General features: G+C 47.0%; 1 protein-coding gene across 1 annotated transcript in view; it reads left to right on the top strand.

Moving 5' to 3' along the window:
• LOC135365782 (venom metalloproteinase antarease TserMP_A-like) overlaps positions 1–19501 on the top strand; it is a 70244-nt gene extending 50743 nt beyond the window's left edge. The window contains exons 13-14 of the mRNA XM_064598518.1: positions 17438–17548; positions 19400–19501. Coding sequence (XP_064454588.1) covers positions 17438–17548; positions 19400–19438 — 150 coding nt within the window. The 3' untranslated portion in view covers positions 19439–19501. The remainder of the gene's footprint in view (positions 1–17437; positions 17549–19399) is intronic.
• The last annotated feature ends 8088 nt before the right edge of the window (positions 19502–27589 follow it).

Raw genomic sequence — 27589 nt, 5'->3', positions numbered from 1 at the left:
AAAGAAAAAGATGAATGAAAAAGAATCTGTAGTTTCTGAGAGTTCAAGTTTCGCATTGCCGAAAGGACACCGAGGTCTTCGTTTAGTCACTATATGGGATTTGTGGTGCTAATAAGATTCCGCCGCCGAGCGGTGCTAAAGGCTGAAACGAATGGAGCGTTTTTCCAACGATTTCACGAGGCGCCCGGCGTGCGTGTGACCTGAGAAAAGCCAGTTTTCCAACGTGTGCGGAGTTTTCTTGAAGGAGACCATGTTGCGTATGAGTATTTCACATGAATTTTTGAGACACTCGCCACCATACTAAATTTACTTCTACGTTTGAACGATATCTAGAACGAATAAGCGCAGAAAACGTAGAAACAACAACATCGGCACATTCTAACGAACGCTCGTGGTCGACGATAATAGGGAGTTTTAGCGAGTCGTTTCCGTATGAACGAAACGACCGATTCGAGTGTCGCGCATGCGCACTACGAATCGCCGAACGAGTCGTGAGGAGTGCGGTTTCGTATGAACGACCCACTGGCGCTGAGTCGTTACGTTTCATTCGGCGAGCACAACCGATTGACATCGCGAAGCAAGATGGCGGCTGTTGTTTACAGTAGCGGAGTAGCGCAGCTGCAGTGGGTCTGCGATATGTTTACTGGTGCCGACGACATACGAGCGTATATACTCTGCGGTAAGTTGTTGAATGTGACGACGTATTCATTAGAGCGTTTCACACGCATCGGCGAAGGGTTGTGGCGTGAGAACATGTGATGAAGAGACTGTACTGAAAAAAGACGAGGAAGAGCAGCGAATGGGAGAGAAGAAGAAAAGAGGAGGGAGTGGAACACGAGAAGGCTTGCGGAAACCTAGACGTGGTCCCAAAGACCAGAAGGAGGTGAAGAACGACGAGACACACGGATACGACAGTGAAGAAAAGAACAGAAGAGGACCAACAGCGGAATCGACTCGACGTGTGACGTGAAATTGTGATCCTGAGGACATGACATTGGTGAGATCCATTCTCGAATCCCGTGTTTCTCGGCCGAAACTTTATTGCACTTATTTCTTTGATTAAACGGGTTGTAATTGTTGAGCGTGTTTGGCTCTTCCCCTTCGCTCCGCATAAACCCACTTAGCGTTAACAGTGACCTCAGCAGAGGGTCGTCTCAATTGGTGGCAGCGGTGGGATTTTGCGGAGTTATTGGGTAAGACATCATGCCCTTACCCGAAGGAGGAGCGTCTAACGGCGCCGGGGACTTGCAGGCAGTTCATGCGAGCGTCGTAGGGGCCAGTGTTCTGGCTTTAGGAAATATGGTTCCTATGTTCACGGGAGATGACAAAGGCATCAGAGCAAAAGATTTCTTGCGCACATTAGAGCAAGTAGGGGCCATGGGCGGATGGAATGATGTACAGCTCATAGGTATCGCAAGATGCAAGATGGTGGGTGAGGCTTATGACTTTGCCTGGCGAGACAGGGAGTTGGCCAATGCAAAGACGTACGCAGAGTTTAAAACGTTAGTGCTGGCCCAATATGATACCGACACTCGAAGCTCTAAAATGGAACGGTTCATGAAGGCGAAACAGTTAGATGGAGAAGGAGTGAGGTCATTTGCTAGCCGCCTCCGTGCACTTGGTTACGATACATTGGATAATTCTAGTGGAGAAGGCTCTGAACAGAAGAATTCTGTGGCTCGAGAGTTGTTGGACGGTCAGTTACTCACGAGGTACTTAACAGGCTTGCAGGACCCTATCAGACGATTTGTGCTATCACGCGACCCGTCTTCATTTCGGGAAGCAATCGAGGTTGCGGCAAAGGAAGAGAGAAATGAGAAGATGACAGTAGAGCAACTGCCCGTACGGCCCGTTGTGACTAATTCAGAACAGACGGAGGACATGAAACACCGGCTAGAGCGGTTGGAGCGGATGCTCGCAGAGTTGACCACCGAGATGAGGCAGGACAGACAAACGGGGCCACGACAACAGACCAGTCGAGAACGACGGTGCTTCAATTGTGGAAACTTCGGCCACTTCGCTCGGGAGTGTCAGGACAGGCCTAGGAACTGGATCAGCCGCAGACAGCAAAGTGGTGACGGCCCAGATCGAACGCGACAACCGTCTCCCCAAACGAGGCACGTATCAGGTACTAGTCCGGGAAACTAGTGCCAGCCTCTACGCAAGACCACTACGAAGAGGCGGTTCATATCAAGGTGGTCAGGTTATGTACAGAGACAAGTCCAATCATTGAGTGTGAAGTTGGAGGTCAAAAGGTTACTTGTCTACTAGACACGGGATCCCGGGTTACGTTGGTCAAAGCGTCGACACTTTACGGGATCGACCCCGGCTGGGAAACGTCTTTCGAGCATTCGCGAGACGAACGTACGAAGTTGGTCGGCATCACTGGTGAGGCATTAGACACAAGAGGTGTGTTTAAGTTGCCCTTCCGTATAGGGAACGTCACATTCGAGCACTATTGCCACGTGTGCACGGATGAAGCGGTATTCCCAACTGCAGGCATTATTGGACACGACCTCTTACGTTCGAGAGACATAGATCTGATTACGAGTAAAGGAGTTGTACGTATAGAGGGATGCGAAGTCCCGATGATAAATGGGGGTCAAGAAGGCCACGTTGAAGGTAGGCAGGAAGTTCACAGATTCGACTGTGTCCCTATCAGACTGGTCCGTGAGGTGGTGTTACCACCTAGAACAGAGAACATATGCTTCGGTCTTGTTCAAGGGGTGGAGTTACACACGACAGCTGTGGCCCACTTAGACCGGATAGAGACACAAGGTTTAGTAGGTGCTGCCACGTTGGTACGGGTGGGCAAAGAAAACATGGTTCCACTACGAATCGCCAACACAACTGAGAAGGAACTTTCGTTGCCCCGAAGAAAAGTCGTGGGAACACTTTTTCCGGCTATCGTAGAAGAGTCGCCAACCGAAGAAGGGGAGTTGTGTGCCACTATATCAGAATCCAATCAAGAGGAGATCAGCAGCAAGTTCAAGTTGGATCATATTAGCGACAGAGAACGTTCACAGCTGCTAGAGTTACTCAGAAAATATCGTCGTGTATTTGCGATGTCGGAGCATGACCTGGGTCGGTGTGAAGTAATAAAGCACCGCGTACCGACCACTTCTTCGGTGCCTGTCTACCGCCGTGCATATCGGGTGCCTTACGCCCAAAGGGAGGAAATGGATAGACAGATAAGCGCGTTACTGGATAAAGGCATAGTTGAGCACTCCACGTCGCCGTGGGGCGCTCCGGCCCTGCTAGTCGAGAAAGCCGACGGATCTTTCCGCTTGGTAGTGGATTACCGTGAACTGAATAAGGTGATACGAATCGACCCTTACCCGCTGCCAAACGTTCACGAAACCCTTTCCTTGCTCGGATCAGCACAGTATTTCACCGTTGTTGACATGGCGTCAGGGTACTGGCAGATCGAACTCGACCCCGCCGACAAGGTGAAAACAGCTTTCAACACACACTCTGGACATTACCAGTGGTCAAGAATGCCCATGGGGCTAGCCAACAGTGCGGCAGTCTGGCAGAGAACGGCGGACGTGATCCTTTCAGGACTGCTGGGGAAAGTCTGTCATGTGTATCTCGACGATGTTATCATATATAGTAGCACGTTCGAGCAGCACTTGAAAGATGTCGAAGACGTCTTCAACCGACTCCACGATGCGGGACTCAAACTAAAGCCGAGCAAGTGCCAGTTCCTCAAGCCAGAAGTCAGTTACCTAGGACACGTCGTCTCGCGTCATGGCGTCAGGCCCGACCCGAAGAAAGTAGAGTGTGTAAAGAAATACCCAGTGCCCAAGACGGTAAGAGAAGTCAGACAATTTTTGGGATTAGCTGGCTATTATCGTCGACATATTAACAATTTCGCGAGCATCGCTCAACCGCTGACCAAGCTAACGTCTAAAAAGCGCACCCCATTCCAATGGGATGCTGAAGCACAGGAAGCTTTCCAGTCGTTGAAGGACGCTCTCACGACAGCCCCGGTCTTGCGGTTTCCAGACTTTTCAAGTTCCTTCACGTTAATCACTGACGCGTCGAAGTACGCTGTCGCGGCGGTGCTGTCGCAAACGATAGATGGCACAGAACATCCCGTGGCGTATGCGAGCAGACAGCTAAACGATGCCGAAACAAGATACGGAGCGACAGAACAGGAGTGTCTCGCAGTTGTCTGGGCCGTACGCCACTTTAGGTGCTACTTATACGGGAGGAAGTTTAGAGTTGTCACAGACTGTAGCGCTCTGAGATGGCTCATGAATACTAGGGACCCGAACTCAAGACTCGCTCGTTGGAACTTACGGTTGCAAGAGTATAAAATGGAAATCGAGCACAAGCCAGGCAAACTGAATCGCAATGCGGACGCTCTGAGCAGGGCAGTGGTACGGAAAGTCACAGAATTTGTCCCGGCTGTGAATGAGATCGAAATCAAAGAAGCACAACAGGGAGATACAAGGCTGAAGGGGATCATTGACAACGTCAAACTAAGCAAAGACCAGCGTTATGGACATTACATCATTGATGAAAGAGGCATTCTCTGCCACATAGAAGAAAGAAGGAACGGTAAGAACGACTGTGAGTTGCAACGTCCCGTTGTACCCACCAGCATAGTACCCATGATACTTCGGCAGTATCACGACGCGCCGTACGCGGGACACCTCGGAGTACGGAAGACAAGGCTTAGGATAGTAAAATGTTTCTTTTGGAAAGGGATGAACAAGGACATTAAAGAATACTGTGCGCAGTGTCAATCTTGCGTGGAACGAAAACAACCGAAAAATCTGTCGCGGCCACCACTTCAACTTTTCGGAGAAATCAGTAAACCATTTGAGAGAACAGCCATGGATATCATGGGACCACTTCCCATAACAGCCATGGGCAACCGTTACTTACTCGTGTTCGTCGACCATTTGACCCGGTATGCTGAAGCGGTGTCTATGAAAGATCAGAAGGCGGAGACCGTGGCAAAAGCGTTTGTCGAAGGAGTTATCCTTAGACACGGTGTACCTGGACAACTTCTCACGGACAGGGGAGCAAACTTTACGTCGAAGCTGATGACAGATGTGTATGAACTTCTCGGCATATCAAAGTTACAGACTACGGCCTATCATCCAGAATGCAACGGTGCTGTCGAACGATTGAATCAGACAATAACAAACTTGTTATCGCACTACGTCGCCCACGATCAGAAAGACTGGGACATGTGGGTGCCGTATGCGCTATTTGCTTATAATACCGCTGTTCACGAGGGAACGAAGGAGTCACCGTTTTTTCTCCGATACGGCCATGACCCTACATTTCCCAACGCCCTAAGGAAGACTCCGACCCCACACTACGGTACCCTCCAGAATTATAGGGCAGAACTGTCGCAAAGACTGACAATCGCTCATGACATAGCCAGGAAGGCCTTGACTAATGCGGCTGAAGTAAGGAAAGCACGACTTGACAAGGATAGCAGACAAACGAATTATGAAGTCGGCGATCGGGTGTACGTACGTATCATGGCAGGGAGACAAGGGGTGACAAGGAAGCTAGCTCCGAAGTGGGAAGGACCATACCGTGTGGTCGAGAAACTCTCTCACGTCACGTACAGGATACGAGGTATTACAAACAGAAGGCAACAAATTATACATGCAGCAAGGCTGAAGCCAGCCCCATACGTTGGACCATACGAGAACGGCCCAGATGAGGCTAATCTTAGGACAACGAGAGACGATTCCGTTAACGAACATTTCACTTCACCTGGCAGCGGAACTGACACTAGGCAGGGATGTACACAGGAACAGGAACCTGAGGTTCTTCGAGACAGGGTAACAGTGCACCACCCTGCCGGATCTTCATCTTCACATACAGGCGAATCCGGCGCGCTGCAACCAGACGTAATGATACACACCCTGCTGGAGGGAATAGTTGACGAACTGTGCCGACAACAGAACATGCTTCATCAAGCACAGTTATCTCACCCTCAACCTCGGTATTTCTTGCGCAGTCGAGGGCCCGTACCCTCAGCATACCAGGTGTAGCTCCGTTCGAGCGCCCCGTCAGCATGATAGAACTGCCTGCAAGGGGGTTTAATCTCAATGAGACAGCACGCCGAGCTGGGAAAAGAGTTTAGTTAGAGTTGAGTTTGATTGAGGAATGAGTGTGGCTGCAGTGAAATTTGTTCGACTGGACACGACAAACCATCAGAAGTGGTTGGGTTAAAGGAATTCGCCCTCGAGTCGAATTTTTTCTTTGTTGTGGCGAGTGTGATGAAGAGACTGTACTGAAAAAAGACGAGGAAGAGCAGCGAATGGGAGAGAAGAAGAAAAGAGGAGGGAGTGGAACACGAGAAGGCTTGCGGAAACCTAGACGTGGTCCCAAAGACCAGAAGGAGGTGAAGAACGACGAGACACACGGATACGACAGTGAAGAAAAGAACAGAAGAGGACCAACAGCGGAATCGACTCGACGTGTGACGTGAAATTGTGATCCTGAGGACATGACATTGGTGAGATCCATTCTCGAATCCCGTGTTTCTCGGCCGAAACTTTATTGCACTTATTTCTTTGATTAAACGGGTTGTAATTGTTGAGCGTGTTTGGCTCTTCCCCTTCGCTCCGCATAAACCCACTTAGCGTTAACAGTGACCTCAGCAGAGGGTCGTCTCAACATGTAGTCCGTGTGAGAAAGTTTGTGTGTATATGCAAGGCGCATTAAAGCTATGCAAAGTGCTGGTCCCCGTGTCGTTCCCTGTTTGGTTTAACGATCGAAAGACGCTCGCACACGGGTGATTAACCCTTCTCAAAGCAAAGCTGCCTCTAAGATCATCGTCATTCATCAATGTGAGATCGAGTCTCCCAACTGTGCCAGGGTGTGCTTGACAGCGCGTTGACAACTTCCGCAAAGGGTAAGCCTGAAAGTGCACTGCGATATGTCATATTTACTACAAGATGCCAATGATTCAGTTGTTACTCAAATCCATCTGGAATACATTTGGAGATAAACGATTCTTCCGATTTGCTAAAAGCCCCTGTAATTCGCTTCCCATTCGCTTCTCGAATCGGCAGAATTGGTCGTTTGGTTCGGGCACAAACGACTCGGTAAAACTCCCTAATAATAATTGTAATACTTCGTGGCTTTATGTCGCGAGACAAATACGATCTGTGGTCGACGAATATGCCAACATTGGTACGCGTCACCCGCTCTGTACGCGTCTAATGCGCTTCCGGAGGTCGTCTCGCGGGCGTCTCTTTCGACGCGTACGAGGCGACGGCGTGCACGCGACGGTTTGACACTGTGAAAACGCGCGGGAAAAATCTTGGATGAAGTGCCCATGCGCAGACCGACCTCCTTTCCTAACCTCTTCCCTCCTCTGGTTTGGGTTTGTCGTCTGCGCTTGTCCCCCCGTCAGCTTCGCCTGTCGTCCTTCTGCGGTTGCTAAGTAACGTACGTGTTGCCCCAAAGTAGAGGGAAAAAAGCGATGCCAGTTTATAGAGCAAATTTATTTGTCTTCATTGTTTCGAAAAAGTCACAGTATACATGCATACGCATGTCTTGTAACAGGCTTCACTGCACCTTTAGATGTTTAAACATTCAAGAGCAGTTCAAAGTAATCGCAGTTCACACATTCAATATGTACAGGTAGATCCAGGTGTGTCGTTGTTGCCGATTGCTGCGGGAGTACTAAAAAATAAAATAAGAATTCTTTATTGATCAAGCATAACTCTGGACGAAAATTACTGCACTATTTATGAATAGGCAATCCTTGCTGATTTGCTAGTTGAACACCAAGGCACACGTTTCACAAATGTTCCACGGATCACAGTTAATCAATAGCTGGGACGTAAGGGACAACTAGTATAATCAGCACATATAATTTGATTAGCGGCATGAGTTACGGCAAAGCACCGAACTATGAAACGCCTCTAACGTTACAGAGTGACTTATAAATGTTGTAATGCACTTCACACGATAAACCTGCACCACTTCCTTCAAAAAGTAACCAAACCTGTCATACCGTTCATCTGCGGAACATCGGAGGTGTGCCGACTTCTTCACGATTTTCTACGTCCTTTGGAGGTGCATGGATTCCCTGTCATGTCCGTCTTTCCAGTGTTGCGATGATGAGCTGGATCAGCCATTCCGTGTTCACATTAGCCGTTTACGGGAGTTAGCCACAATCTAAATCGAAAGCATTCCAAACCATTAAACTATCCGCTAGCGTATGCGAGTCTGCGAGCACAACGGTCGGAGTCCGAAAGAGCACGCGTGACTTGACACATCTCTAACTTCCAACGTTCCTCCTCCGTTCAGCGGTAACCGCATACGACGATTTCTTGACGGAACTTTCTCACCGGCCAACGACGGCCAACTTTCTCACCGGCATGACAACTCGACGGAGAAATGGCGGGACGAACCACGTGCACAGATAGCCACTTCGCCGGACGGTGGCGCTCTAGCGGGCGTTCTGTTAGTCCCTGTTAAATATTGACTTCAAATTAACTGATAAGTATTTTCCTACACACAAAACAGTTATAGCGACACACAGAAGAAGTTCTTACAGTCAAAGCATATGCGCAAAGAAGACGCTACAAAAGCGCCCTCAGACAGCATGCTTCCCAGTTCCTAGGTTGATCATACGGGATACGGGCATCCGAAATGCCGCCACATCCGCTTGTGGAACGGTAGCGCGTGGAGCGGTCCTATTGACTGCCGCGAGTCACCGCTTCCGCGCGTCGTCGGATTTTTCTGTCCATCGCTGTCGTTGAGAGATCGGTGACGTTCCCATTGCTCGCCTCGGCTCACCGAAAAACGATGACGGTGGCCGGTTTTCCGTCGAGAATTCGTCGCACGCGGTTACCGCTCTCACGTTCACCTCCGTTCGGCCGGCCGTTCGGTTCATCGCTCCTCAATCAAATGGCCCTCGCCCAATCATCGCGAAGTAAGATTGACGACCGTTCTCGGAGACCAATGAGCATCCACATATTTACACATCTATCACGCGGCCAATTAGACATTTTCCGAGTGGCTGCGCCACTGGCGACATCATTTTCGAAGCGGTGCGTTTCGCTTAAGTGCCGCCGGCTGACAGAGTCGTTGATGAGGAGAGTGGCCATTTTGTGATCGTTTGCCGCCTGGAGGCGGGGAGCCGCCATGCTGTCAGAGCCGTCATCGCTCCGCCTACTTGGCCGGGATGAAAGGCGAGCCATGGCAGCACGGGGGAATTTCAAGGCCGTACCTCTTCTCCAAAATGGCGGAATGGGAGATTTCAAGGCGATAGCTCTGATCGAAAATGGTGCCACTGGTCTCGGCGCCGCCTATCGTGTGATGTCAAATGGCGCGCTTTGAGACAAGCTCCTCCCAATGGCCAAACTCTCCTAATGAACGGCTCTAGTCGGAGATGTGCATTATTCACGGAGCATGACGTGAGCACGTGGACGGGTGGAGCCGAGCTCAGCGACAACACGCGGTCGTTCGAAGTGAGAAGGAGATACCAAATGTGGCAAGTGTCACACCTTAACGTCGCTCCTCTCTCAAAAACATGGGTGCTCGTTGTTTGCTTGGACTAAGGTTCCAGAGCTTTAAATCAGTATTTATTGTTTGTTTCGTCTGATCTACAGTTATTAAGCCTAATTCCAGATGTCGTAGTAGTCTGGCCTACATATTGTGCCTTACAGGCATTGCACTTTATGACGTAGCAGCTCCAGTGGCCTAGTGGTTGGGATGCCGCTTTCCTCGCCGAGACTGGGAGGTAACGCCGGTTTGAATCCCCGCACCGGCTGTGCTGTCTGGGGTTTTCCAGCAGTCGTTACAGGTGAATGTCGGCACAGTTCCCTCAGAAGTCGGCCCAGGACGCATACTAACCCCCTGTTCCCCACTCCTTCCTGCTGTCCACCCTTTTCTTTTCTCAATCCGCCCACTTCTGTACGCCGCTCATAGCCACAGTTGCTTCGCGGCGCTAACACGGAAGTAAAAAAAATGACGTAGATTACATTAGAGGAGTTGCAATCAATGTTTGCGTTATTTTATTTATTTCTTTTGTACATTCTGTCATTACACAGATGGTAGGGTGCTCGACTGGTAGGTGGTTTGCTTACTTTTTCTCTAATAAGCTGTGAGATTGCGGGTATGCCTGCAAGCTGCATGCAGGTTTCGAGAAAAACTCTTTCATCCGACCTCTGAGCATTGCAGAATAATGCTGTAATGGCGGTTGAGTGTCGTAAGTTTAGGGATATTAGCACGAAAGGTAGCAATTATGTTTGCCGAGCGGATTTTGTCACGGACGGTGTGTGAACACGTCGGGCTTCGGGCTTTTTCCAAGGCGTCCTGAACAAATTCGGACCAGAATCGTCGGACCTCTTCCTAGTTGTTTAGGTGTTTTGTCGAACTCTTCGTCTTTGCAACAAATCTGTGTCTCGAGAAATAACAACACTGATTTCCTCCAAATGAATGCATGTTTTCTGCAAAAAAAAAAAAAAAAACAAGACGTATTGCCCACTTCCTTACATAGCCTAGCAAGTAGAAACATTTCCTACCTAGAGTATAGGATGTGACAGTCATCAACCGCTCAGATATGTTCATACATACAATCACTACTTCATATCAGGTGATAACAGATGATCAAAAATACGAAGCTTTCCCACGTATTTAGAATAGTCATGAAATTAATGCGCATGTGTCAGGGATCACGGCCAGCTGCGCTCGCTTTCAACTACAATCTTTGGCCTACCAGAAAGAAATATCCTTTTACTACGTTTTTTCTCGAAAGTAACGGCTCGCCATCTTACCCTAAAACAGTCTATGCCCCGCGAATTACGAAATTCTTCTAATTATTACCACGGTCCCCCAACATTCTTTCTGGTCAGGAAACTCCGCTTGAATACAATAGAGAAGGTTACTGAGTGACAGTTGCTTCCGCGTGGGGGCGATCGCGTCGTTCGGGTTCGGGGGGAGACACCCTCGTGGAGCAGACGACGTTTCCGCAGCACTGCGTGTTTTCAGGGAAGATTTGATCAGTTATTTTTTAAAGTTTGTTTCAGGCTCAGAGCAGAAAGAATTAAGTCTCGAAACGGTGCATGATCTGAGTCGGCACATTGCAGTTCAGTGAACGTAAATTTACAGCCTTGCCGCGTAGATTGCAACGTTCGTTGTTGTCTTTTTCTGATATGCAAAATTTTAATTCTGCTCTCACTCACGGCTGTTAATGAAGGTCGAGAAACATGTTAGTGCATTTTGTTACACAATCACGCAAATCAGTGATACACTGTAAGGCAATGACGCTTTCCGAAGTTATTACTTGAGCGCGAAAATTTCCAAATGCGCGATTTCTTGTTTTCCTCGTAGCAGTTTGTTGTAACTTGAATAGAGGTGTAAATTACGAGGTGATTCTATTTCAGAGTAGACAGGTAAGGTTTCAGAGGTAGTTATAGAAATCCTGTATTATAATGGTCAGAAAGTTTGGCAGTGTAAGAGCCGGGGGATACACCTGCCATAAATCGTATCGCTCGATCGTTTTCGGATAAACTGCTGTTGTTTTTCCATGTGGTGCCTGTCCCACACAAGGTGACAATAAGTAAACTATTATACTACTAACGAATTGTACATTGCCATTTTTACACACCTTTGGAAGAGATGTAGCTACCTAAGATAGCAATAGCTCTAGCGCATTTTAAAGATAATGCACATGAGCATCCCATGATAATCTTTCTGAAGAACACTTCAAGTATTTCTACTGGTTTTGCAATTGACTGGTCAGCCAGTTGTAATGAACAATGATATTCCAACATGATCGAAGCCAGGTTAGTAAATTAACAGGATCGAATTTGCTCCTTTCGGAAGTGTGGCTTGATAGCGCTTTCCAACAATAGAAATTTGCCTGGCAAGATTCAGCAGAAACTATCATCTGAGCGGCCACTGTTATTCTAGCTCGGAAGGAAAGTTTGGGATTGCCCATAAGCTACACTTACGAGAACAACGTGGTGGTATCTGGTGACAAATAAATAAGAACCGGAACGAGGTAAGCAGGTGGAAAGGCAAAAAGTTTCTTGAGTCAACCTTTCGCTTCAAATTCGGGATGAAGACAAGGAAACGATATTTTTTACCACTATACATGGTCATGAATTAGCTCTAGAGTCTCGTAGCTTTTGGTCCGCAGAAACTTCTGACGCACTGCAGGAACAGGGGTTCAAAAGGAAAAAAAAAAAGAAACCGTTACCAGGATAAACTGCCACCTCTCGCCTACCACGTCAGGTAGACCTGAAAGAGTTGACACATTGAAAGAGACTTTAGTTTGTGCTTGAATGTAAAAAAAGAGGGTAATTGAACTCGTCCCCCGACGAATTGTGCTACTCACATATTTGTGAGTTCGCTACTCAGATAATGGACCACACAGAAAGGAAACAAGAAAAATGAATAGGTAAAGAAAAACATCTCTCCTCCCTCTCCCCGCTTCCTATTCAGCACAAACTAATGGCCCAGGCAGCACAAACCCTCGGGAAAAGAATGGGAACGCAATGGGGTCTTCGGCTCCTGAACGGGTGCCCGACTGGTTCCCAGCGGTGTGGGAACTGAGGAGGTAGAACATAAGAGAAGATAAGGTAGTCCCCCGACGGTGCCCTGATAATTTCCCGCTCTGGTCTCCTTTTGGTCATGTAAACAATGATATAGGATCGCTCCCCGATGCTGCTCTGATCATTTCCCGGTCTGGACTGACTTTGGTCATGTGACCAAAATATAGGATCGCTCCCCGATGCTGATCTGATCACTTCACGATAATCAGTCACATGACCGGGGTGCAGCAACGGATTTCTCTTCCCAGACTGTCAGGCGCCGAGTGATGCAATCACGTAACCGACAGTTTCGAATCTGGCCTATGATGTTCCTCGATCATCCAGCCGTGTTTGCACTGACGGAGTCCCCGTCGCTCTCGCTGCGAGAAACGAATGTATCCGGCCGTGCTCCCGAAACTTTCAAGGAATTCCAACATTTTTAAGCGATTCATCGAGTGGTAAGTGCTATTTCTTTTTGTGGTATTCCTCGCATTGATAAACGTTACTCATAGCTGCTTTTCAACATGAGTGACACCGTTCTAGAAGGCTTCTCTCGAAACTTAGCAGCGCAGCATCGCATAGTTTCGATTTCAGTGATCCATTGTGGTTTATGCGTTGCTTTTAGGATAATGGACTCCGTTTTGGTGAAAATATGGTTCAGTAAAGTGTGGAATCGTATGTATTGTGTATTTGACATCAAACGAAATATAACCATTTCTCAGGACGACTGCGTGCTGCAGCTGTGCTTTCCATCTCCTGCGTCGTACAAAACTGGAATGCTGGAGGACTTCAGCTCAAGGTTCGTTTTTGTAGTCATTCTAAAAAAAAAAAAGGAACCTCGGAAGTGAATAAATTATTGCGCTTTAATCCGTTTGCGTAATGTGATCGACGCATGATATGTCAATTTGTTTGAAACTGTGAGTGAATAAAAGCTATCCTGATCGTTCATTCACAGTGTCATGCTGGACCACTACCAGAGCGTGCTTAAAGAAATCAATGCCTTGATGAAGGTATCACCGAAGTGCCCACCACCAGATCTCTGCCTCAGAGCCATTGATGATGGTCAAGATTTTTCTAGCGGATCTTGTCATGTCATGCTGAAAACTGTAAGTTTAGATATTTGGTGTGTATTCAATAACGCGTGCATCTTGTGGTGTGGTGCACTTTTCTCAGTGTAACCCTGACCTCAAGCTATCTTCCACTTTCAGAATCCACCCCGCACTTCGGTTACAACACTATGAACCTATCGCGCTGTGATGCTTGCTTGAAAGGAATACAATCTGGTATACTGTGTTGTTTTTCTTTTAAAAGGACTTCAGGTATCCATAATAAGAGGCCTTCGTAGCAAGAAAGCCATAAGAAAAGGCATCTTCTTGATACATTAATATTTCTCCTAAAGACAAGGCACGAGTCACACTTCATGTGCCATACTGCACTCTCAGAAAAAAGGGTGGAGCAATTAGACCTTTTAGGAGGTAATAGTTGTCGCATATGTTGTGCCTAAAGGGTTGCAAAGTTCTACCTGCTACCTCACTCTCTGCCACGAATAATAGGGTTACCGCTTCTGATTCGGTGAGCGAGGGGTGCGTACACCTTTTTGTTGTAATTTGGATGGATGATAATTTCTTTTACCACCTTTTTACACCCCTTATCAGACGCTATGTTGGCTTAGGAGGTAACTAAGGAAGTTGCCACATTCTCACACCTTTTTTCTTAGATTGTGGTTCCCAAATTGTGTGTATGTTGCCCTCGTATTAGCAAAGGTGTGCAAATATTTCTTCTATTTTCTTAAAGAAGGTATAGAACCATTATGACACATGTAGAACGGATTCTCAAGGTGTTCACGTGTTCCATGTTGTTGGGCGTAACTCGTTACCAGTAACTCGATACTGTAACTGGGCTACTCGGCTTAGCTATTTCAGTAACTTTTTTGCATAGCTCCTGGCTTTTGAGCTCCAGTAACTTCTTGAGGAGCTCGTTCCTTTCACTTTTTCTTTTGTTTCGGGGGTGGGGGGTTAAGTTCGTCAAAGTAACTTGAAGAAAGTTCGAAGTTCCTTTTGTTCGATTCTGGTCTACAAACATCCAAGGCTGAATCCTCCCCCAATGACTTGAGGTGAAAGATGGCACGTGCATGGCGCGACTAACTCCCGTTGTTACACGGTGAATGTTACAAATTATGTTTTAGAGCATTAGGAAGCTCAGGTATCGCGCATCTTAACGATAAGCAGTGTATTGATAATGATAGAGGGCATTGAGTAGCAGGATTAAAACTTTGCACGGTTCTACGATATGTATGTAGGGGACAACTCGTAGAGCATAAACTTGCTTTGTGCTCCTTTTTCATGTACCTTATTATGAGATCAAAATCATCAAATCCCTCCCTAAAGAAGCCTATAAATGTAGGCTTCTTTTGTCGTAGCAGATATTGATATCATTTTTGTATATCAAGGCTATTTTGAAACGTCTTGAATCGCCCATTGTGACAACAAGGTCTGTATTAACCATATAGACAGGTCAAGAGCTGAAAAGTATATATATTGAGTAGAAAATAACTTGAAGGTAACCTGTTACATTTCTAAAGTAGCTTAGGAACTTCACGACAATTTTCATTACGTTTTATTACGTGTAACTGCGTTTGAAATTTAGTTACGTGCCCGTTTCACGTCAGTTCAGGCAGGGAGATTCCATCGACCTCCTGGGTCTTCAGTATTTTTTATTTCTAAGCTCATCGTATATTATGATCAACATTTTTGCCGAATAGCTTTCGTGCAAAAAAATCGAGAAAATCCGACCAGTTTGGCGAGAAAATCAGTTTTTGCCGTGTTTGCATGCGTATACCTCCCGAGTGTTAAGAGATATTGTTGTGAAATTTTTTGATGCTGCTTTATTATGCCTACAGGCCAGCTGTCAGAGAGCAAATTTTAGCGCGCAGGTGCAACGCTGTGTGCCATAAAAAATGGCGAACATGCCCTCTCGCGCACTTTTGTCTAATTTCGACGCCTGATATCCCTGGCTATAGATGTCCCTGATCGCAATACTTGGTATCAGCTTACTTAGCTTTTAATGCCCTTTCATATGATATATCTACCCTGCATATACTTCCTAGCGGCATGTGCTGAAATAGGCAAACGTTTAGGCATATTTCGAAATAAACATAGGTTTTGCGCGTTTATTTCCCAAAAAGGTCCCACTTGATTTCGTATATATTTTGCGAGGGTATGGCCCGATGTTAGGCCTTTCATCTAACGCAAAAACTTCTTCTCCAAAGGCGTATACTGCTGATTAGCGCGTTAAAACGCGGCCCCACTGCGTACGAACGTGTCGGAGATATCTACAGCCAGAGCAAAAAGCGTCGAAGTTCGAACAAAACTGCGCGACAGAGCATGTTCGCCGCTTTTTATACGATACTATGTTGCACCTGTGCGCCTAAATTTGCGCTCGGAGTGCTGGCAGGTAGGTATACTAAAGCACAAAAAAATTGCACTATGATATCTTTTCAAACTCAGGATGTATACACGTGCAAACACGGCAAAATTGCAACAATCGAATTCAGGGCTGGAGTTCTCGATTTTTTGCACGGAAAGTATTCGAATGATTAATTTTACCAATGTCGATCATCATCTGCGATGAGCGTCTAAATATATATAAAAAATCATGAAAATTCAGGAGGTCCATGGGACCTCCCTGTCTGAGCTAACGTGGAACCGGCCTACAATTATGTTCTGGCTAACCTTTTCAGTGACTTCCATCTTTCAACAGTCTAACTTAACTGGCAACGAGTTCCAACTTCTATCTCTGTTCCATATAACCTGTGTTAAGTGAATATTTGTGAAGTAAATAGTGCATATGCGGGACTTGTGGTTATATACTTTCAAAGAAACACTAATTTTTTTTCATTGCTGGTGAAGTGATGCATTAAAGAACCCATGTATCTTGTGACTATGATGCAATAAAGAGTCTTCTACAATGACATATTGATTTTGCTTTTAAAAATCGCGCAAATTAACTCTTGTTTGAGGAGGAGGAGGTACCGGTAAGTGTGGATTGGCTGCACCTCGGGAAATCGTTGGGGTACGATACAGGCTGCCGATAACGGACCATTAACATCCCCGTGTTGCAAACCGTATGCCGGACCATGGTCGGGAGCCGACCCGGTCGGGTCGGTCGCCGCCAGCGCACCGACGTTGGGTCGTCGCGCTGTGCTGCCTGAGGGGTATGAGCGGACTTCCTTTACGAAACCGACTTGGCACTGCACCTTTCCCCGCAAGTTGTACCCTAAGACATGGTGTTGTATTGACATCAAGATGAAATATCTATCCTTTGAAAATGTTACGGTTCTTGGTGTTTGGTGCTACACAAGTCACACAGTGATCAACGTGAAGGAACTCAACAAACCACGCTCATCGCGGTACATCTCCGATAAAAGCTGTTAACGAATATCGCTGTCATCGCTGTTTTGTAGACAAAGAAAAAAGAAGAAGAAACCCTTGCGCCACAGGAAACTTCAAATCAAAATCAAATCCATGAAGTACACAATCATCACGAAATGCAGCGCGCTCGAGTCAGGCGAAGTCTCCTTGATATGTGTAGATCATATGAACACATATGATTACATATGAACTGAGTGGAAAGATTGCAATACTTTTCGAGAATATTTAAAATAGAACTTCTGCTTACGCACGCAAAACGCAAGCACGAAAAGAGAAAAAGTGTTCACTTCAGGAAGAGTATTGAGGGACAGGGTTATTACCGAGCACATTTGCGGGTACCCGCAAAGTTGAAATAAACGTGTGAAAACGAGTGAAGCGCTGAGTCAATTGTTTTCTGCTGTTGTTATCCGGTATTGTTCACTGTTAGCAGTTGTCATTCACTTGTTTGCGTCTGGTGCCATCTTTTTTACCTAGAGCGGAAACAGTTTAGCGGAGTGCCGGCTGTTCTGCTGCCGCGGACATCCATACCTCGACGAATGTTACAAGAAGCCACTCTTGGATGCAATGTCTTGTGGTAATGGAAAGGTAGGTGATGCGTTTTTGAAACTAAGGGGAGTTCAGTCCTCGTCTACGAGAGGAGTGCACATTATGCAAATAAATGAAAAGGTTTCACAGCATGGCTGAACCAGCGGGTTACAACTCGTGCTTGTATATGAGTATTTTACATACCTTGCTGCGTAAAATGGTTGAGCACGCGTCCGCAATCGCATCTGTTTAATGCGCTGCTTGTAGTGTTGTTGTCCAACTATGCAATACACAAAGCGTTAGTTGCCTTCGCCGAATGTCGTTTTTATAGTAATATCTGCAAATGACGTACCTCTACGAAGTCCGATGGACGCGACGCGACGCGGAACGGTGAATTTTACTCGAGAGGTTCAGACAGTTGCCATGGTAACATACACGCCTATCACCTATCTACGAAGAGGCGCGCGCGTCATTTTTTTGTGACCATATACTGCGACAGCTTGTCTCTGCGCAGGGGAAAAGGTAAAATAAGTAGAAACCTCGTGACGAAATGTCTGCCCACTCACAAGACAGCAATGTATTCGTAGATCAGCATGGGCCTACAGAAGAAGCCACATGCTCCTCACCTCGAGATTTTGATTTTTTTTTTCAAATTATGAAATCACCTTATTTGGGACAGGGACCAATCAGGTCGCTCCGCGTGCAACAGGGGAAAGAGCGGAACTGGGGAGCTGCGCACCCAGCTGGTCTACTTGTGTGGTGTATACGTATTACGCTTGTTGGCTCGAAGGTAGAGAGCGACGGTGCCCTTTCTGGGGGGGAAAGTGGGAGCGTCGCTTTACAACCCATGTGAACATAGAACGTAAAACATCTTCTGCAATACACCACCGCCTACAGTTTAAACGGATGCGTTCATGATGACAGGTTCAGGATGACAGCAACAAAGGCGGGTCCTGAATGATATGCGAAGCAGACTCCTCGTGAAATGCACGATACGCTTGCGTTTCTTCCCGACTTGAGAAGGCGGAAAGAACAACTCCATCCAAGAGTATTCTGAAAACATGGGTCCAATGAGTGTAATAGTGAAGGAAGAAAGAAAGACCAGCGCGAGAGGCAGGCTGTAATGGCTAGTGGCTGCCTGCGCAGGGGTACCCCAATACACATATCGGTCCATGAACAATAGCGTGCCAGGCGAACGCAATGCATTACAGACATGTCCTGGTCACACGTCATTGAAACGGTCAAAACGTTGACAAAAAAATCGAGTGCTTTTTCTTCTTCCAACCTCGGTAATTAGTTATGTGCGATATCTTCGCAGTGTAGCACGTAGATCGGCAAATGAGGCCTCGCAATGCTGAGCACTCCCAAAAATGCATTAACGACAACGAGGGATTTTCTCCGCACCCCCTAGCGCCCCCAAAATCTCATAACCCCCCCCCCCCAAAAAAAAAAAAAAAAATAGCGGCTAGAAAGGCGATAAACGCCACAAACGCATCAGTCCATTCGGTCCACAAAACTGTCGGTCTACAGCTCGGTCCATTATTTCGACCGTTTACTTGCTGTGTATTGCCCCGTCTCTTTTTCGTCGTCAGCGAAAAAAAAAAAGAAAGAAACGGACACCCCACTTTTCATGTACATATTGACTGTGACAGCGCAACAGGAACTGTGTATTGATGCTGAGGGTTGTTTGAACAGCCCAGAATAAACTTAACATGACGTAATAACGAGCGGCGGGTGAGCGAAGATGATGATGGCGATGAGAGCATTTCCGATTCGCAGTATTAACGACTGTACTATTTTTATGCATCATCAATGAGCATGTGGTTTCAGCTGATCCCATGTTAAAAGTTACTGCTCTGCCCGAAGGGAACATCGCTGTGCTTGAGGTTGACATGTAACGTTATTTTGCAGAGATGTTTCAATGGTGTGTGCATACCTTTCAAGGGATGAGACCTCAAGGCATGCACTGTTGGCTACGCTACATTCAGCATTCAGCACGAGTAAAAAGCTTGCGCAAGATATCTTGGACTGTGTGTCTTTTTTTTCTGGGGGGGGGGGGGGCGGCATTTTTCGTGTCATCTGTTCCTTCCTGCCCGAATGACTCTCCCTGTATAGAGCTTTCGTTATAGGACCTAGCAACTCACAAAAGTGTCCCGCACACAGTATAACCTATGCAGTACACTGTCGACACAAAAATAAGGCTCCTATGCACAGTAGTGCAACAGGACGAAACGACGTTGAACGTCACGACAGGAAGAGTAAGTGAGGTAATACAAGGCTCAGACCATCACAGAGCTACAAATACACAATACATCTCACACACAAGCTCGATTCACGATTCCCACGGACAAGGATTAACAACAACAACAACTTTATTTTCGACCTTGGAGAGTGGGGAGTTTCATCGCCACAGGCGATACTCTACCCCATTGCTGGATGGAATAGGGGGAATAAAATAACGAGCCCCTTCACAATAACGATCGAAGTCCGATGGTGTCCAGAAATGTCAGAAGAGCTAGCTAGCTACTGCGTACACTTTCGGAACGTAAACAATAGCGGCGTTGCCGACGCGTTTCGGGCCCCCTTCGCTGCTGCTGCCGTTAATTCACAATTGAAGCTATATGAGAAGCTTCCAGCAGCAGACCTGCGGCAGTAGAAGGCTTTTGTGCTGCCATGTTGCCGCGTTGATGCTGCCGTGCTGCTGCTGCTCGCTTAAAGCTGTGGGACCCCGCCCTGGCACGTTGGAAAGAAGATGATAAAGGAACGTTACACGAATGACTGTGGTCTAAAAACTACGTAAAATTTCGGTTCACAACGCGGCTGTCATCTGCCGTTAAGAATGCCACAGTACATTCCACTTGCAACCTTTACAGGGCACTAAAGTGCAAAACATTCTCCTCTCGGAAACTTGCCTTGACACCAACGCAAAAGGAACAGAAGTGATCCGTTGCGTCGTCCATGATTTATGAGTAGGGTTCACGGTCTTCGGTATTTACCGAACAGCACGGGTAACTGTACGTCGGTAAATTTTTTACAAGTTTGGTGGAAATAATTATTCACCGATTGTCGTCGAAATGTCGACTTTAAATGTCTTGATTTCATTTTCTGTCCCTTCGCTGTGAATTGGTTGGAAGCAGACAGTGGACATGTGGTCGTTCTTGAAAGAACAGATATTTCGTCTTTAGCTTCTCATGGGGCCTTAATGTTGCCGATAGTCAGGATCCAGGCCGGTTCGAAATAGATCTGCATAATGAGAATAGATCTGTTCGGTCAGGAAGTGCCCCAGCTAGAGCCTATAGAGACCATGGAGTATACCTGTGCGAGCTATTCGCCTATTCCACAAACACTGAAGACTAAGGCACGGACCGACTGAAAATTTGCCTTCCACAAGAAAGCTCAGATGCTAGTTCCTTACAGTGAAAAGAGCGGTGTGCGATGTCACCTGCATCGCTAACATGTACCTCAACCCCTGTATGTATGTAACCCATGTATCAACCACTGGTTTTAACAGTTGGCATTGTAATGTAAAAATAAAATAAAAACCACAAGGACTGGTTCACTGTATGCATGCGAAGCTACCGTCACGTTCCTCGAAGGTTTCGACCGGGTGTCTTCACGGTTCAAAATATTACCACCGAAACACACCGATTCCTGGTGAGCGAAATAGCCACCAATTTCTCCCACCGAATCCCTGAAAAATTAAGCACCGAAAACCGGGAACCCTATTTATGAGCGAAAGGACCTTTACTCTTTCTTTAGTTTCTTTACTCTAGTTTACTCTTTCCCTCTCCTTCTCAAGAAGGCCGACAATGCAGACTTCAGCGGTGTTCAGTAAGAACGGCATTGCGAAACCCGCAATGTCGTTCTGAGTGAACGGCAGTTGACGTCCACATTGTCATTTACAGCGGCAGCTGTTATGTGCAGAACCCCCCCTCCCGTTCCTTGACCGGCGTGCTCCGCACAAAACGATTAACCGGACAGAACCCGATTCATGACGAAAACCCGAGACTGGGAAAAAGACGAAAAAAAGACGACACAGCACAAAGTCTCCCGATTCGAACCCGAACAAAGAACCCGATTCGACTCGGTGCGTTGGCGATTGCGCAGAGTTTCGCAACGCATCACGTTGTGCAAGGTCGTTGAAAGGCGTGTCGTGGCGGGCACGATCAGCGATGGGGGAGTTATTACATAGAAAGTCCGAACCGAGAATTACGTCGAAACAAGAAGGAAGAACTAGGAACTCAGTCGGCTAAAAGGCGTCTTCAATTGTAAGTCGGGTGATGCGTACTGCGGCAGGCAAAACAGGTTCAGCTGGCGGCAATACTCATTATGGAGCCGGTGAAAGGAGTAGTCACTTTGTGTAACTGCTTGCAGAAAGCAAGGGATACAACAGAGAGAGCAGCACCAGTGTCGACCAAAGCAAGAATGGGACGTCATTGAAATCAATAGGCATTCACTCCACAGTGTTATGACTTCATAACATTGTGGAGCGAACGCGGGGGCATTTTAAGGCAGGTTTAGAGTCCGACGGAGCGGGGCGTAACGACGCGCATCGCTAGCCGCCACCGGTGAGTTCATAGTTCGAGGACACTCGGCGAACCGCGGCGCGGCGGAAATGCGGGACTACGTCAGCGGCCACCGGAGGAGTAGATCAATGCTCTACATCTGGCGGTGGCCAGCGAGCTGTGGCTCCGGTGGACTCGCATTTCCCAAGATGGCGTCGCTCTTTGAGCTTTTGATCGAAACTGGAAGGGAACATCCGTGCCCATATAATAAACGACGGATGGACTAGAGAGACAAGCAAAAGAAGGAGAACGCCTGGGAAGACGAGCGACTTTCTTATTCAATTCAGTGTCCATGTTTGGGGGTACCAACAGACGTATTACAATTCGTACAAATATAACAGTGCCAACGATGGGAACACGGATTGTCTTTAGTCGGATTCCAGCACGCGGGTACAGATATGACTGCTTTCCCATTACGAAATGTGAAAATGTAACGAAAACGTGAACAGCGTGCCGCGAACAGCCCGACTCCAGGTTTTGTGCACCTCTGCGCCTCTTTTCATCACAATTGCGACAACGATTGCGATTCCAGCCTCAGGCACCGATAGCGATAGCAAGCAAGTTGGCGATAGGTAATTGGCGAAAGCCAAGACGCGACTCTGCAACGTGAGAGTCACCGAATACGGCGGGCTAGTCTACGTGCTGCAGTAATGCAATATAAACTAAGAACTAAGCAGCTTAGTGAGTAGCAGTCGAAGCGTTAGTGGCTGGGATTGTGAATTCTATCAAGTCTGAAAGGAAGTGCCACACTGACATTCTTTTGGTTGGCATTGCACCTAACGGAAATTAGAGCGACTTCGCCTATCGTGAACACAGTGTAAATTAACATAACAGAAAAGTCGCAACAAAGACCTGACCTAACCCAACCAGCAGCCGGTCCCCGTGTTCTTTATGTCTGTTGTCATTACGGCTCCACTTTCTTCGTATAGCTAACGCAATCAATTTGGCTGTCACATGCAATCAAACCGGTTGAAAATCCACCATTCACTACTTGCAACGGTTCCGACTTGCAAAAGGGCAACACCAACCAAATCGTTCCCGTACTTTGCACTCACCTGGCTTTCGCAGGCGTCGCTCTTTAGAATTCTTGGGATTGCCAAGTTTTCCTCGAGCATCAATTTGATAAGGTCGCTTTCCGATTCTGTGACAGAACAAACCATGTAACCGGAATGTCTTCCGTATGACTGTTAAACGTGACACATACACATGGCCGCGACCAAGTGACAAGCGTGAAAATACTTTGGAACTTACCTCCAGGCATACGAATTTCAGCTGGATAATAATCAGCCATGCGTCCATCTCCGCCGTACCAAAACGTCGGCTTTGTCACCTTCTTGAATCCACGTGTGGTTGTGTTAGTAAAGTCTTTCATCAGGTTCACTGGAACGATCACTTCCATTCCGTCCGCCACATATTGAACGTAGGCGTGCATTGTGTACACCGAATAAGAGCTTCTTCCAAAGAACGATCCGTAATCACGTTACAGCAGTAAAACAGTAGGACGACCCGGACCACAAATACCTCGCATTGAAAAGCGAAAGTGTCAAACACGCCGTACAACAACAACAACTACCAGGGGAATGAACGTGTAGTATAATTCTATTGTTGGGAAAAACTCACGTGACATCAAGCGTTGGGCCAATCGTTGGACGTCGGTTGAGTAGCTTTTTGCTTTGCTTTTTTTGTCTCCATGGGTGACCTGACCTGTGACACTGGCGAGGCTTTCCCTTTCCCATCTGTTCTCTCCCTCTCCCCCGCTTTGGCGGTTTGGGGGCAGTTCTGGGTGGTTGTGGATCTCCGTTCGCGTCGAGTGAAATAAATAACAAAATGTGGAAGCGTTGGCTGTTTCTGTTACACAAAGTGCTTTGTTTTCCGGGATAGGTATTTCCAAAGCACAAATATGAAGTCTGATGTAGCTGTGCACAACACGAACATGATATGAACGTTGTTTCTGAAGTTCGAATGAAATGCCGAAGCAACTTTGCATTCACTGATAGCTGATGTCTCACGTGGAAGATTTCACAGTAGAACAACAGTATATTGGCTGCACAGGCACACACATTCAGAGGTCCGGCATGACAGAGAACATGTCCATATTGCTGCTTGTGTAGGCGCTTAGTTGATCCGTCACAAAGGAAATTGTGAAGCTGCTATGCCGAAAGATGATGATCCAACCACTCTGAGTGACTTGTCCATTCTACTGTATCCATGCAGATGCTATTCTGAAGCAGAGTTGAGTGCTTATACCTGAACAAGAAAGATAGGGATCAGAAGCGTGAAAACCAAAAATTCTACCTGCCAAAATTCTGCGTAGATGCCACAGGTGCGGCGCTATGTTATGCTAAGCGGCAAAATAGAATAGGAACTGACTTACCTGTCATCGAGTGAGTAGCGGAAAAACACAGTATTCGTCCTTCTTGAATCGTTGTCGCACCAAGGAAGCGAAGCAGACCTGCCCTTCCACTTATCCACCACTCAATTGACTTGCAGTATCCATGAGGCACCGAGTTTTTCAGAGTCGGTATCGACAACATGTTAGGGAAGGACACTAAAAACCATCCAAAGCGGTACCGACGTAGGTGCTTTGCTTGCGTCCCAGCTGCACCCAACACATTTCGAAATTTTGCGGCGAGTTGCTGGAGTTCCTCTCGCACCGCCGACACGGTCGCCGGCTTGAGCGCGCCAAGGAAAGTTCATAATTTGAAACCAACCAATGAGCACTCGCATACCGGGGGAGCGGCCTCAGGAGCCAATGGGCTCGTGACGGTTGAGAACTCGCGCTTCGACGTAAAAATTCTGATGTTTCATGACGTTTGATGACGCGAAAAGCTCGCAGCGCCTCACTTTAGTCCGCAAGTGAACTCGCGAGTTTCATCCCCTTGCAACTACCATGCGGTTTCTTTTAGTCGTCCTACGCGCCGTAGCACGACGTACGACCGAGCATACGGAGCATACGTCCGTGCGCTCATCTAGTTCCCGGACAGCACCGCTCTGCGAAGTGGTGTATAAGTTTTGCGGTGCTGCATATCTTATCAGATGAATGCTTTTTAATAGGACGTCCGTTTAACATTTTTTGTAGTTGCCCGCGTTATGGAGCAGTTGACAATAATGAGGCTGGTACATGGGCAGGTAGCAGACGAAAAGTGCGGTACAGTTTCTGTCAAAAGTCACACTGCGAATAAATAAAACTGACTTGATGAAATATGCATAATATCTTTTTCGTAACACTGGGAGTTAACTTTAGAATTTCGTCCGGTCTAGCAAAAGAGCGCAAAAACGACAGCTCCACAGGCGCGCAGCATACAGAGAGCTACATTGAACAAGAAAACGCAAAGCAAAGAGAAGTAGGTACACATTTCTCCGTGATTTCGCTGTTGCCTTATTTCGTGCGGCCGTCAATCTGCCAATTGAAACTGCCCAGCCGGAGGAGGACTGGAGCTCAAAGGAGAAAGAAACAGTATCTTGACAAGGATGTAATTTCATTCATTGTACCACGAACGACCATGTACAACCGAAAGAGGAACATGTTAGGCCTAGGGAACGCGCTATCAAGTGCTACCACTGATGAGTCTCGTGCTAACACCGAGGACCTGCATGGTATACACAGCAACGTGACGGCACATCAACACGATCCACGTGCAACGACGAACTGCGCAAGTGTCGACGGAGACTCATCCTGTGTTTTAGAGGGGCAGCATAATAAATTGCGGGAATCTTTGGGGGAAACGCAGCTTTCGTATGGCAGAAAGCGGCGACATTTCCTCGATTCCGTTGTGAAAAATCCTATGGTCATATTATAGCATTTCTATAGAGAAAAGTCTAAAGAGGCTATAGACAACAAATAGACGGCATATAGACGCTGTTTGGACACACCACTTTCCTTCCTTTTTCCTCCGTTTAGCTATTTGGTACGGACATTCTATAGCATTTGTGCTATTGGAAAGCAAAAGATAATCTTTCGTTGGACATGCTATAGACTTTATAAAGGTCACCTTCTGGGGCTTCCACCCATTACAGTTGAAATGCTCGTTCTCTTTGAATTCTTACGGTGGTGTGCATGCATTTGTTTTCGCACGTTCTCCCCCCCCCCCCCCCCAAAAAAAAAGCGCGTCCTGTCGTAGATAACACACTGACCAAGTCAGATATGTGAAACGCCAGAAAATTTATTGTTCCTCATACATCATTTTTCCTTCCCACACTTCGGAAGCCTTCTGGACAGTGCTTCGTTCTCGTCTTCTAGCTCAGCTATTCGTTTCAGGTTCTTGTCACATGTAGTGCCAGTGGGCTCTTGTGTTGCTGTGACCTGCGTTAAAAAAATGTTACCAGAAGAACCTGTTTAAGAATATCTGGGTACTCAATATCCCAGATTCTCCCTCTCTGACAGCGATACTATCCCACACATTTATCGCATAGCCATGCACCATGTCACAATCACTTTCTAGTCTAAACAAATCCAAGTACAAAAAGGGGCAAAGTTAGAGCTGTTAGAGCTCCGGCATTGCCGCTCTATTAAGCCTATCTATCGTTAAATGAAAGCATGGCCAACGGTGAGCCCTTCACTCTTCCGTACGGCAGTTCGAAGGAGTTCTTTTCTGGTTACGATTGATTAATGAACGAGCGCATTCAACAAACTCTCCGATTCCAGTTACGTATTGCATTCTTAAATTTGGTACTGGGATGGATCTCCATGAACGCTCGGTTATTGGAGCATTCCGTCGGCAAATCCCGTTTTCACGCAAGCCACGCGTGTAGCCATTTTGATCATCCAAACTGCGGATGGCAAACAATGAGAGAATAAATTAATCACGATCATGGAGTACTTACGTAGTTTCCACATAGGTCGGCAACCATTTCGAGCGCCTTGAGAATTCCTAACCTATTTTTTTCCAAGGCTGCAGCATCCCCTGTACCAATAGAAGAGATTATGAATCGCATGCATGCAGCAGAGAATACCTTCCTAAAAACGCTACTCGTAAAATGTACGGGCACAGACGGCACCAAGAGCCTCAGATAAGCAAGTAACTTACCAGCTGCAATGATAAAACCTTTGGACGGTTCAGCGACCAGATCCCATTTCACGGGGAGCTCCGTTCCACCACACGCGCATCGTGCACACCAATGTCCACAAACACAAGCAACCACAACATCAAACCAATGTCCACATCAAATATTCGGTCCACCGGGTAGACATACAAAGCGTTCATATGGGGCCACTTCACTAAAACGTGCATTTTCTGCAAGGCAAATCTGTGAAGGAACACGGCAAGACAGACCTCTTCACTCTGGCACACCTACGACAAATGGCGAAATAGGTCACTTTGTCCCTTTGTCAATGGTGCCTTTCCCCTGAATGGGAGGCTGACCAGTTCTGTCGACTCATTGGATGACCCCGTTGACCCACATTGGGGATAACCACGACTGATACACGTGGCCCTCGCATGAGGTGCCAAGCAGTGTTGTATGAATACCTGCAGTTTTCCAGTGGGTTGTACTGACCTACAGAACTTTTCTGAAATCTAGATTTTTTAATCTCTTG

The sequence above is a fragment of the Ornithodoros turicata genome, chromosome 1, assembly GCF_037126465.1.
Source record: "Ornithodoros turicata isolate Travis chromosome 1, ASM3712646v1, whole genome shotgun sequence".
NCBI classification, from domain to species: domain Eukaryota; kingdom Metazoa; phylum Arthropoda; class Arachnida; order Ixodida; family Argasidae; genus Ornithodoros; species Ornithodoros turicata.
This window is presented reverse-complemented; position numbering and strand designations above follow the sequence as displayed.